General features: G+C 45.4%; 1 protein-coding gene across 3 annotated transcripts in view; it reads right to left on the reverse strand.

Moving 5' to 3' along the window:
* LOC134945751 (uncharacterized) overlaps window positions 1–13879 on the reverse strand; it is a 708129-nt gene that overhangs the window by 318764 nt on the left and 375486 nt on the right. For all 3 annotated transcript variants that reach the window (XM_063935217.1, XM_063935218.1, XM_063935219.1), the window contains one exon: window positions 6833–6937. In XM_063935217.1, coding sequence (XP_063791287.1) covers window positions 6833–6937 — 105 coding nt within the window. The remainder of the gene's footprint in view (window positions 1–6832; window positions 6938–13879) is intronic.

The following is a 13879-nucleotide window of genomic DNA, read 5'->3' on the forward strand; positions in this document are numbered from 1 at the left end:
AAAGCTTTCTATTTGTGCCCAGTCTCATGCGGAGCCGCTAATCCCCATGGTCCTTACGGAGTCCCCAGCATCCACTACGGACTACGAGAAATAGAATTATCGGTAAGTAAATTCTTATTTTTTATCAAACAGCAGCTGAACACTGATGACATCGGTACCTTATACAGGTTGAGTATCCCATATCCAAATATTCCGAAATACGGAATATTCCGAAATACGGAATTTTTTGAGTGAGATAGTGAAATCTTTGTTCCTGATGGCTCAATGTACACAAACATTGTTTAATACACAAGGTTATTAAAAAATACCTTATTAAATGACCTTCAGGCTGTGTGTATAAAGTGTATATGAAACATAAATGTATTCTGTGCTTAGACTAGGGTCCCATCCGCATGACATCTCATTATGGTATGCAATTATTCCAAAATACGGAAAAATCCCATATCCAAAATACCTCTGGTCCCGAGCATTTTGGATAAGGGAGACTCAACCTGTACTGATATCTGCAGGTGCACCCGCACCTGAATGACCCCACATAGGGGGTCATTACGAGTTGTTCGCTCTCTAGCTGTTTTTAGCAGCAATGCAAACGCTAAGCCGCCGCCCATTGGGAGTGTATCTTATCTTAGCAGAAGTACGAACGAAAACATTGCAGTGCGGCAGCAAAAGAAGATTGTGCACTTTTTGAGTAGTTCCAGACAGGGGCGTCACTGCCCCTGGTGACACCCGGTGCGGGAGGTTGCGAAACAGGGGCGTGGCCTAGCATAAGGGGGCGTGGCCGTGCGGGCGGACCCCCATTTTCGGTACTCCAGGGTGTTAAGAAGATGCTGGCTGCCCCCCCCCGGGAAGTGCCTCTATCCCTCACTCCCCCATCCCACCGCTTCCCCCCTGCTAAACCTGCAGCCTGGGGCTCCTGAGTCTCTCACCTGTGTCCGGTGAGTGTGCGGCCTGCTGGCGGGTGAAGCTGCGGCAAGTCTCGCGAATGCAGTGCCGGCTCCTACGCAGGGACAGGAGCCAGGTGCTGCGCGTATTGTTACAGTGCAGCACCCGGCTCCTGTCACTGAGCAGGAGCCGGCATTTTGGTGACACCCGGGTGCGGGCCGCACCCCCCGCACCCACGTTTTGACGCCACTGGCTCCAGACTTAATCCTTCCTTGCGATCACTTCAGACCATTCAGTTCCTGATTTGACATCACAAACACGCCCTGCGTTCTCCCAGCCACGCCTGCGTTTGCATCTGACACACCTGCGTTTTTTCACACACTCCCACGAAAACGGCCAGTTACCTCCCAGAAACGCCCCTTTCCTGTCAATCACTCTGCGGCGTGCAGTGCATCTGAAAAGCTTCGCTAGGCCTTGTGTGAAAGTACTACAGCTGTTGTGAAAGTACGCCGCGTGTGCGCTTTGCGGCCCATAGGCATGCGCAGACTTGCCGGTTTTTGACTTATTAGCAGAACAGCAAACATTTTCTGCTAACGAACAACTCGGAATGACCCCCATAGTGTTTTTTTTTTAAATGTCCAAATGTGTTCTTTACATGAGCAAGATATTTATCAAGTTTTCTGAGACTTGGGGCCCAATTCAGCAAGAGTTGTAGATGTGCGAAAAAAATGCCCATCTACAACTCTTTACTCTGACATGCAGGGGGACACCCAGCACAGGGCAAGTCTGTCCCACATGCCCTTTCCTGTCCCCCACCTGCAAACATGTGAAAGCATTGCATGACGGCGATGCTTTCGCATGTTTAGGGTTGCTCTCTGTCTACGCATCCTAGCCCATCACACAGCTCCCAAAATATGACGCTGCAACGCCCACTCCTGCCATTGCATCTCATTGTGCACACATGCAATGCAGCTTCACACAGCAGAGGGCTTCAGCATGTGAACACTGTCGGAGCAGCGTTCCATACTGAATTAGGCCCCTTAATCCTTACTGTGCAGAAGGTAAAGTGTGAAATTTAGTGGGTAATTCAGAACTGAACGTAGCAGCAAATTTGTTAGCAGTTGGGCAAAACCATGTGCACTGCAGAGTGGGGCAGATGTAACATGTGCAGAGAGTTAGATTTTCATAAAAAATCTAACTCTCTCTGCACAAATATTATTTTTTTCAAACATCAAAACATTGGTTAGGAACATCGCGACCCTCGGAACATCGCGGCTTTCATTTTGAAAGCCTGGACAGCCTGCAGGTATACGGGGGGGGGGGGGGGGGGGGGGTCTGGGGGTGGTTTGGGAGGGTTCATTTACACTCCCCAGTGGCTGCCATTGTCTGCAGCCGCTGGAGGGGGGGTGGGGGCCTGCCGTGCTGACCGATCAGCATTGATCGGCAGCACGGCAATCAGTGGGGGACAGTGTAGGGAGGCAGCAGCAGCGGAGGGAGGTTTCTCTTCCCTGCCACTGCTAACACTCTCTATCTGACTGGTCGCATCCTGTGCGACCAGGTCAGATAGAGCACTTGCAGGCATGGTCGCATCTGATGCCACCATGCCAGGCAAGTGGTTAAGAGGCGTACTGGGGGTGGGACATACCCGGATGGTTGATGGACAGCTCATGCAGGAGGGAGACCTGATGTGGTGTGCAGGAAGAGGAAATGCTGCCGGGCTGAGGAGAGAGATGATGCATGTGGGAGAGTGAGGCAGTGTGTAAAGTTTCAGAGCAGCTTCCCAGCACCTACTGACGCCGGTGACCTGTCCAGTGTATGGCGGCAGGGGAGAGAGGTAGCCCACAGCACAGCCAAACAACAAGAACCATGAGTCTAGCCACTGCAGCAAATCTGTTGCTCAAACTGCTTGGGGGTGATAGAGACAGGCCCCACTGTCAGCATCAGAGAGACTGAGTATCATCACACTTAACCTCACTGGGTGCCTGCGCAGAGGACTATACATCCTCTGTCACACTACAGAAAACAGAGACTCTTTTGGGACAAAGATCATCCTTACCAAGAAACTTTAAAGGGGCTACTGACCTAATGGCGTTAACTTGATCAGAAACAGTGAGTGGTCACAGGTGTGATTCTTTGAAAGGCTAAAAGAGGGTTCCAATGCCATGGGACAACAGATTTATTTGACACCTGCTCTGCTGAGTTACATCATTGTCACAGCCACAGATCCTCTTCAAGTCCCATCTTTGTTAGTAGTGGAGTCCCCAGTGAGACAAAGGGGGATAACCGTGCTAAGATGCCGTGCTACCATTGAGTGTGAGAACTCACTGACGTCACCATACCTAAACCCTGTGCACAGGTCAGGTTACAGAACCAGTGTAAGTGGGACAGTAATAGTACTCAAGCACCTGAAGGTCACGTTACTTAATATTGATGTGTTATATGATGTTTCTATGGTGTGATATTTATATTATGTGATGTTTATATTGTGTTGACTGCTACTAGGCAGTAGGTCGGTTTCAGTGGTGCTGTTACGTCGTGCCTGGGGTAGCGGTGCCCCATTAGTTTGTACTCCGTTGGGAAACACGGGTAATACCTCCCACTGCCTGACAACACCAATAATAGTGAACTTTATTGCACCAGTGCAGTAGTGAGTAGATTATATGTAAAGCACAAAACAAACAAACCGTATTTAAGTTGTTGAGCATTATACGTATAGACCCTCTTAGTGGTAGCGTTGGAACGCTCCCTTTGTAAAATCTTGGTAGTGCAACTTGGACCATGAGCCCAGGGCGGAGCAGAGGTACCACAAATAGGCGGACGCACTGTCAAGTTTTAGCGATTCACACACGTTAGGTGTACCTTGCAGATCCATTGTTACTATAGAGAACAAATAAGTAAATTGAACTAAAGTGTTATTATTGACTTGAGATTTATACCAAAGTGTTACACCGTTACCTCATTCTACTTCAAAAGAATAAAACTTCAGCCGTTGAATATTGTTGCCTGTTTTCTTGGCCAAGAAGGTTTCTTCTAACCACCGAGAACAAAGAACCTGAGCGAATACTACAGTGCGTCCTGTACAGAGGTAATTAGAGAAGACCCCCGACCCGTGTACTACATATAGCTTCCTCAAGCTCTTTCCTGGTCACACATAGATTCTGGATTTGGATTTTGGTTCCATTCTGTCAGTACTATGCTGCTTTCAGTTCTGGGGTTGCCTTGTTTCTGGAGTGGGTCTCTGCTCTGACTGGTCTCTATTGATCATTAGGTGAGAGGTCGCCCGGTGACCTAGTTGCTCCTGGTTCCATTTCAGTATCCTTGCATATCACCAGTCCGTGGTTCCCATGTGTCACTTGTGTGCCTAATCTCCTGTTAGACCTATGAGTCAAAGTAACATCAAGCTTCCCCATTTTCTGTATGTCTCAGCTCATACCCAGGGCATATTTGCCTACTCTCCCAGAATTGCCGGGAGGCTCCCGAAAATCCTGTGGCACTCCCGGCCACCCAGAAAAGTAGGCAAGTCTCCCGCAGCTTAGTCGCACCCCCAGCAGCTGTCCACATCCGCCTGCAGCCAAAGGAAAAGTGGGAGGGTGATGATGTGATTCGTGCTGACCCCCACTTTGCAATGCCAGTAATGTGGACATTGCATAGCCTGGGGCGTGGGCTACAATGATGCCTTTTGACCACCCCATTTTGCCGAGCTCCGCCCCTCCCATTGAAAGCAGTCAGATAGTCAGCAAATATGACCCAGGGCCCGAGCCGGATCTAAAGAATTCCAGAACCATGACATTAGCTCTGTTTTCACTGGTTTTTTGATTGGTGTCAAATCTGCCCATATAAAATACCACTGACTGACTCACTGACTCATCACAAAATCTCCAGAACCATGAGGACTAGGAACTTGAAACCTGGACAGTAGCTTTGTTTTGTGACATAGGCACCCACTATGAAGGGATTTGTCAAAATTCCACTCCCAAAGTGATGAAAAGGGGCGAAATGTGTTTTCACCATTTCTAGTTCAAATGGCTGCAGTTCCCGGTAAAGGTCGAATGTTCCCTGTTCCAGAGTCATCTCCTCTGGCAGAGAAGGAGATCCTTGCTCATCTCCTCTGACAGCCTGGCCATTCTCCAGCCTGAAGGAAAAACTAAAAATGTAGTTTACCAGGAAGTCCTTCAAAATGAAAGTTACACGCATGGAAATACTTGAAATTCCGTAGCGAAGCATGGGTATTCAGTTAATATAAGATATTCTTCATAAGTAATGTATATTATAATTGTTGAAAAGACTGCACAGCAAATTTGACATTATCCTATTCCTTCTGAGACCATATAATGACCATTATCTGTGGCTATTCATTTTCAATTACTTTGGTCTAAGAAAAGAAATTATAATTTTTCATATGACTTGCAGCTCCCGAGTCAATATACCTAGCACTTATCACTGTGCTTGTACTGAAAGCTCTTTTATAGGTATGTAGTTTATGTGATCGGCGGCCGGGAGACCGCTGGTGACTATACCGGTTCTGGGATCCCAAGCAATTGGCAGCCTGACAGTCTACATTGTGACTAACAGGGACTATTTCCACTTGTGGGTGTCCACAACACCCGCAGTGATCCACAGATCCCGCAAGGGGCTTTGTTGTGCTTGCCCCCCGCTGGCAATCTAAAGCTTTGGATCCCGGCATCAGCATGTTGACCAGTGGGATCCAAACACTGGTCACCTGAATCCAACCCCTTTTATATGGCTCTTTGCTTTGCATCTTTTTCTTAAGCTGATTCATTCTGGCTTTCCAGAGTGTGCAATCTGCCCAGGTTTCTTACACACAGAACATTCACCTGTTTCTGTTCTCTGCTTATTTGTACTTTCCATATATACTGAATTCATAAGTTTCCCTTTAACATTGGAAACCTTGGACCAGTCGGCCATCGAACTGCTGATTAAGCCTATGCTGTCTCAGACACACCCAGAAAAGGGTCCGGATATACCTGCATTTTTCTAGCAGCCCCCTGTTACCCCAAACACTGATTGCTTGTTACTCACTTTGCAAATAAATCCTCTTTGTGTGCAATATTGCAATTCAGTCACTGCACATGCGCTGTATGGCTAGACGCATGCACAGTGGGAGAAATCGCTCCACTACATACAACATTAGCATTGAGTGCACCTCTCAATCAGGACCAATCAACATAGTTGAAAACAGTGGTTGCAATATCAAAAGGACACATTTTGTAGCATTATATCATCTTGTTACCAGGGGCTGTAGTTATTATAAATAGTACTGTTCAAATCTAATACAGCTGTTCCACTAACATTCCATATTTCCAATGAGACATAACATTGGTGGCATTGTATGCTTTGTCTATTTGGCACATATTACTTTGTTTTTGTTCCTGAATGCCCACAGAAATCATGATATACTGGGTTTATATTGTCTACATGGTTCAATCGGCTTCCTGCTGATGCCCACAGGCTGCAGGGCTAATCCGCTAATGTGTGTACAAAGACGCACCATTGGTAGCATCAGCGGACATTGCTTTAGATGAAGAAGCAGAAAGTTCATCTGAACGTGGCTGCCAGGGCAACTACGGTAAAAGTCACAATCTATGGCTGTAACATGCCCGCTTCTGGTTAGCCACCCGGCCATTGCCTCCCAGGAACTCCCACCAAAATTGCTTCTCTGTGCATCCAAATTGGTTTTGGGAGTCCTAGATGTAACCATGCGTCACGTACGCAGTGTAGCCTGGACACATGCACAGACTAAAAACATTGGCTGCTTGCATCTGATGGCAAAACAGCGATCACCTCTGAATCAGACCCCAAGAGAGAATGAAGGCTCCTGTGGAAAATAATAACCAACATATAGCTATCTTTTCCTACTTGGCTATGGACTCAAAATATAATACTGCTCAATTTCATAAACTGAAGTGGTGGATCAGAGAGTTTCATTTACCATCTGTAATGTTCTGTGTTTCCCAGCTTTGAGTGGTAGCAGTTTGTAAGGTATCGTCCTTCAATTTCCCTAAGGAGGCAGCGCTATGGAAGATTGGCCTGGAACCTGGAAGACATGAAATGGATAATAACAATCTTACTTAATTGAATATCCTGCTAAATATTGCATATGTATGGTTCTGTGTCTTAGATGTGCCTTTTTATGAAATACTGTACAGTAAGTACATAGTTAATTTGCTTTGGTAAACTATCCATACCTACAGTATTTGTGGCTCGGGATGAGGAATCCCTGGGGATGTATATACAGTATGTATGGCTCAGGGTGACGAATCCCTGGAGATGTATGTATAGCTCGGAGTGAGGAATCCCTGGGGATGTATATATGTATGGCTCAGGGTGAGGAATCCTGGGGATGTATGTATGGCTCGGGGTGAGGAATCCCTGGGGATGTATGTATGGCTCACAGTGAGGAATCCCTGGGGATGTATGTATGTATGCCTCTGGATGGGGAATCCCTGGGGATGTATGTATGGCTCGGTGTGAGGAATCTCTGGGGATGTATATATGTATGGCTCGGAGTGAGGAATCCCTGTGGATGTATATATGCATGGCTCAGGGTGAGGAATCACTGGAGATGTATGTATGGCCTGCAGTGAGGAATCCCTGGGGATGTATGTATGGCTTGGAGTGAGGAATCCCTGGGGATGTATATACAGTATGTATGGCTCAGGGTGACGAATCCCTGGAGATGTATGTATAGCTCGGAGTGAGGAATCCCTGGGGATGTATATATGTATGGCTCAGGGTGAGGAATCCTGGGGATGTATGTATGGCTCGGGGTGAGGAATCCTTGGGGATGTATGTATGGCTCACACTGAGGAATCCCTGGGGATGGATGTATGTATGCCTCTGGATGGGGAATCCCTGGGGATGTATGTATGGCTCGGTGTGAGGAATCCCTGGGGATGTATATATGTATGGCTCGGAGTGAGGAATCCCTGTGGATGTATATATGCATGGCTCAGGGTGAGGAATCACTGGAGATGTATGTATGGCCTGCAGTGAGGAATCCCTGGGGATGTATGTATGGCTTGGAGTGAGGAATCCCTGGGGATGTATGTATGGCTCGGAGTGAGGAATCCCTGGGGATGTATGTATGGCTCGGAGTGAGGAATCCTTGGGGATGTATATATGTATGGCTCAGGGTGAGGAATCCCTGGAAATGTATGTATGGCTCGGAGTGAGGTATCCCCTGGGGATGTATGTATGGCTCTGAGTCAGGAATCCCTGGGGATGTATATATGTATGGCTCAGGGTGAGGAATCCCCAGAGATGTATGTATGGCTCAGGGTAAGGAATCCCTGGGGGTGTATATATGTACAGTATGTGTGAAGATATGAGGCATAGAGTAAAACTGTATTTGTGGTGTTATATTCTTTGTAGCAATTAATGTATTTTTTTAGCCTTTTTGTTCCATTGTCTCTCTGGCTTGTGTCACTATTACCCCATGTGCTATTACCCTATGTGTTATTCACAGGACTAAAACGATTGTCTTACCCTGTATATTCTGTACTGTAAACTTACTCAGGTCAATACTGGTGTTCTGTGACCTGGCACATACTGTAGTACTGTCATGCTGCGGTGTTATGTTAGGAGGATGCCATTCTGTGTATGAGGTTACAAGTTATCATTGATACAGTATGTCTGCTTAACCATCTGTTATACTTATATGGTTAAACAGGAAGTAAACATGAGGGAAAGGTATTCTCTCACTGAACTTGCTCCTCCACAGGGGACAATCAGGGCTTAAACCAATTTCCCTGTCATTGTTCCTTCTGTTTAGTTTCCTCTGTTACATCCTGGTCTCTGACAGACACCATGGAGCCTGACCCAGCATGTGGTCAGCAGGAGAAGACCAGCTGTGGGAGGAAGTAGGTAGATACCCGAGGTGGGGTCACACCAATCAGGAACCTGCGTCTCCTCCCCAGGTGAGCGCGGCATGATGGGCATTTGGAAGGTTATAAAAGAGTTTGTGCAGGTCAGCTCCTGATGTTAGTCACATTACTCTGGCTAACGGGTGATTCTCTGCCAGGGTACCTTGTGGAACGCATCACCAGTGCTGTGTGGACTTATACGTAATTACTCCTGCGCAGACTAATCTGCTATCACTGCTGTGTGGACTCAGTGATAGTTCTGCTGTGTGGACCTGTTTATCTGGAACTCCTGTGTGGAATTGCTGTGGACCTAAATCCTCTACTGGGACTTACTATCTGGACTGCTACCTGTATACTGTTTCTGGGCTATATTTACTTCTGTTTCCTGTGTGATATCTATTCCGGTGTGCAGTGAGAAATAAACCATCACTTTGGTTTCATCGGCTCTGTGTCTGAATGATTAGAAGAACCTCGTATCCTCACAGTATATATGTCTCGAGGTGGGGAATCGCTGGGGATGTATGTATGTATGTATGTCTCGGGGTGGGGAATCCCTGGGGATGCATGTATGTATGTCTCGGAGTGGGGAATCCCTGGGGATGTATGTATGTATGTATGTATGTCTCGGGGTGGTGAATCCCTGGGGATGTATGTATGTATGTATGTATGTCTCGGAGTGGTGAATCCCTGGGGATGTATGTATGGCTTGGGGGGAGGAATCCCTGGGGTCGTATGACTCATTGAGGATCTCTGGGAATGTACAATTTAGGGAATGGATGCCTCTGGCAGGTGTAAGGGTTAAATTAGATGCTTGCAAATCAAATATAATAAAAATATGTGTTTTGGACCTTGAGCAGCTTGTAGCAGATATGGAATGTTCCAGCCGCACAACCCTGAAGAAACCTTGAAGAACAACCATAAGATACAAAGACTCATGGAGACTTGCTGATATAACAGAAATTCATCATATGATGCTTGCTAGAATGCTTTGTATTGTTCTGTAGAAATTTGTAGTTATTACCAAATCCCTTTGTGACGTATCCATTATATATTCATTATGTGAAAACTTTGCCATAAAAACCCATGGAAAGTAAACGAGTGAGAGCTCAGAATCAGCTTTGACATAAGATTACGTGTTTGTGTCTTGATTTCTGACTCCCAGCAGCTGGTATAAGACCCATCAGACAAATGAAGGATATTGCTAAACAAATAGAATATCCCTAACATTACCTGGGGGCTCTTTTTCCGGGATCTCAACACCACGGCAGATGACATCACCCCACTGACAGCACAGCACAACCACTGACCATCAAATCCGTATAGTGAGTAAACAAAGTGTGATTTTCCACTTGTTTGCTCATGCTCAGTGTTTTTGCTTGTATCAGTTGTTCATCTGTGTGTGATAAGCGAAATTCTAATGAACCCAGTTGTCTGTTTTGATTACAAGGTTTAAAAGAGATATGTATATTTATGTTTTGTATATGAATAATCAAGAGACACCAGGTCCGGGATTTGAACATTTGTGTTATTGCTCTGAATGTACAAGTGCTATAATAAGGAAACGTTCGGGAGAAGTGTTTCCCCGTATAGAGGCTATAATTGAGGTTTCTGATTTTGGTTTGGTCTCGCATAAAGGACATTTTTATTGTACTGTTAATACTTATTTAGATAAGATTGGTTTAACTGCGTTGATGGGACATGTGTGGCCAGAAGTGCTACTTTACTTGCCAGTGAATTTCATACCAAAAGATGGTATGCCCTTGTGTAGACAAAGCATTCATAAACTGTCCGAACCCATAAGAACTCTTGTGGTTCAAGGTGAGGACACAGATTACTGGCATAGACGAGAGCAGTGGGCTAGATGGGAAAAGAAGCAAAAATTGTGTGCACACTGAAGATTCCTGTTCTGCACTAGAAGATTAAAGCTGTGTAAATTGATTTTAGGAAATGAGTGGAGCATGCTAACAAAGACAAGGTATCTCAAGGTGTATAGGTGATAAAGTAATATTGTCACATATTCAGGGCTATTTGCAGTACTTACCCTCGCTAGCATAGCTACAAGTGCATGCAGAGGAAGCCCAATACTTTAAAGTTAAAGGGATATTTTGGGATTAGCTACACCAGAATTTGGGCGCACAGGGTAGCAAGGGTCAGGGACAGACCCCCAGAGAGGCAGTTGAATAAAATTGAGCGTAAGAAAGCCCTGAAGGGGATCTCCAAAATCTTTAAAAGAGCGGGTTTCCCTACAGAAGCAGCTTTGATAGACACATGCAGAATATGGCAGGCAGTGGCACAGGAGGTACAAGATGAGACAAGAAAAAGGAGGGTGGAAGAGTTAGACAGTACACAAAATCCACCACCCTATGTACCCACCTTATCATTAGGTACCCCACCTCAGCCACCAGCATTGGTACAGACAGCCCCAATAGCTGATGTACCAGTAATACACCCACCGATGCCTCAACCAGTGACACCTATATCAGGAGTGTCACCATATGTTTCACAGTACCCCCGGCTGTCTGAAATAGATTTTACAGCCCCACAGATCGACAGTCCAGCACAAACATTTCTTAAAAGGGGACCTCCAGCAATCCTAGACCCTGAATATCCACAGCGGCAGTGTTCATTCTGCTTTGCATGTATCCCTGCGGGATTGAGATTCTGCCCACAATATGGAAATAATATGCCACCAGATTTGCCTGCTTGCCCAGACAATGGCAGTGCACTCACGTCCACCCCTAACCCAAATTACCTAATGACAGTTACAAGATTTTAACGTCAGTCCTAAAAGAGACATACCTGTAAAGGATAAGAGACATGGAAAACTGGGAGCAAAGAAAGGGGTTATGCCTTAAATGGGACAAATATGGCAAACAGAGCAGCAGAAGGAACTAGACTGGGGATATCTGCAGCACCAGCCGTAGCTGACAGATACACAATTGAAAGTGGACAAAATTATTTGGCAAGAATCCAGTGGTGGTGTCATGAAGAAAGACAGAGCTCCAGCAGCAACAGACATTGTACAAAGAGATGACTGTCAGCAGTTATTTTGATAAACTGACAACCAGACATAATGATGAGGGTTTTCCTGTTACTGAGCCTGATGGATCAAGATTATTTAAGACAGTTTCTCAATGGTCTAGATCCCAAACTCAGGATGAGGTTGTTCAATGCAGGCCAGAAGCTATGAGCATGTACGCTACAGCATTGCTTTAGGTCCCCGAGGGGATAGAAGACCAAGAGAAAGAGAAAATAAATAAGAAACAAGCAAAGAATCAGCAAGTAACTATACATGTGGTGCAAGAGTCAGGAAAGACATGGCAAGTAAAAAGGCCAGGTGAGAGAAGTCAAGCCCCAACACAAGGAGAAGATATGACAGGAAAATGCTTTTGGTGCAAGTCACCTGGCCATATGAAGAGAGATTGTAGCAAGTATAAGAAATGGCAGAAGGATCAGCGAGGTTTACAGGCAGCATTTAAAGTACAGGAAGATAAACCCCATCAAGCATGAAAAACAGACTCCCTGCTGTCACCCCAGATAATGCCCGCTTCTGGAGACATTCAGCTACCTGGTAGTACATTAACTGTAATACTACCCAATAAAAAATGTATGCTACAAGACTTACAGGATGCTCAGTCACACTCCAGAAAAGCAAGAAAACTACATTGCAGATTCAAGATGAATGTACCCCGATACCGGTGCAATTTCTGGTATCAGCAACTTGTCCTGTAAATTTATTGGGTGCTGACATCCTAAACCTCATGCAACCTTCAATCAAACATACACCTCAAGGTGTACTTTATAATAATAATCTCTCAGACCAGACAAAGGAACTGATGGAAGAAGCCATCCAAGTGTATTATGCTCAAAAGAAAGAAGAAGCAGAAAAAGAACAGGCACCCTTTGCCCATGTGGTTACATGAGGTGCCGCAGAAGTTACGGTCCAAGGGGAAGACGAATGTGGGATTGCTTTAAAGTACAACCAGTCCAGCTGGTACTCAAGCCTGAAACCATACCTGTCTCCATACAACAGTATCCACTTACGCCTCTTCAAAATAAAACAATCACAAAACAACTTCAGGAGTATATCCACAAGGGAATAATCACAAGGTGTCACTCACCTTTTAACACTTCCTTATTTCCTGTAAAGCAGAAGGAAGTTGGAAGTGATAGGATCCCCCAATATTGGCTTGTTCATGATCTAAGAAAAATAAACGAGCGACTGGTGGTATATACACCCATTGTCCATAATCCCCACACTTTGCTAAACCAAAAATACTGCCTCTAGCCAAATGGTTTACAGTCACTGATCTAGCAAATGCATTTTCACAGCAGATGCTGGCATTCACACATGCTGGTACACAATATTGTTGGAGAAGGCTACTGCAAGGAGGAGCTACAAGCCCTTCAGAATTTACAGAAGCTATGTCTACAGTGTTAGAAGTATGGAGACCAGTATATCCAGATGACACTCAACTTTTGCAGTATGTTGATGACATACTCATTGCCACTACAGATGAAGACAAATGCAAAGATGATACTGTTTCTCTACTTACATTTCTGGCTCAACAAGACTGTAGGTTGTCTCCTACTAAAATACAGCTGGTACAAGAGAAGGTGATCTTCTTGGGACATTGTATATCGCAGAGAACTAGACACCTCACAGACCAAAGGAAGAAGCTGATAGTCAAAGCTCCATTACCAACTACTGCCAAACAGATGAGAGCATTTTTGGCATTTATAGGATACTGTAGAGAATGCATTCCTTCAGCTTCAGTGCGCATGCCGACTTTATATGATAGCACAAAGAAGGAAGGATCTCATCCCACTTTACAAGAAACAGAAGCTGTAGAGAAGCTCAAACAAGCTATACTATCTTCACCAGCATTGGGACTCCCAGATTACACCAAGCCCTTTAATCTCCTCTGCCATGAAGAAAAAGGCCATGCAACAGGAGTCCTTACACAGCTTCATGGAGCAAAGCAAAGACCAGCAGCATACTACTCTGAAAATTTTGATCCTATCATTAAAGGAGCTCCACCATGTGTCAGAGCAGTAGCAGCAGCTGCCATTTTAAAAGACAAAAGTACAGACCTTGTTCTGGACCATAGTTT

Source organism: Pseudophryne corroboree, chromosome 7, assembly GCF_028390025.1.
Source record: "Pseudophryne corroboree isolate aPseCor3 chromosome 7, aPseCor3.hap2, whole genome shotgun sequence".
Taxonomy (NCBI): domain Eukaryota; kingdom Metazoa; phylum Chordata; class Amphibia; order Anura; family Myobatrachidae; genus Pseudophryne; species Pseudophryne corroboree.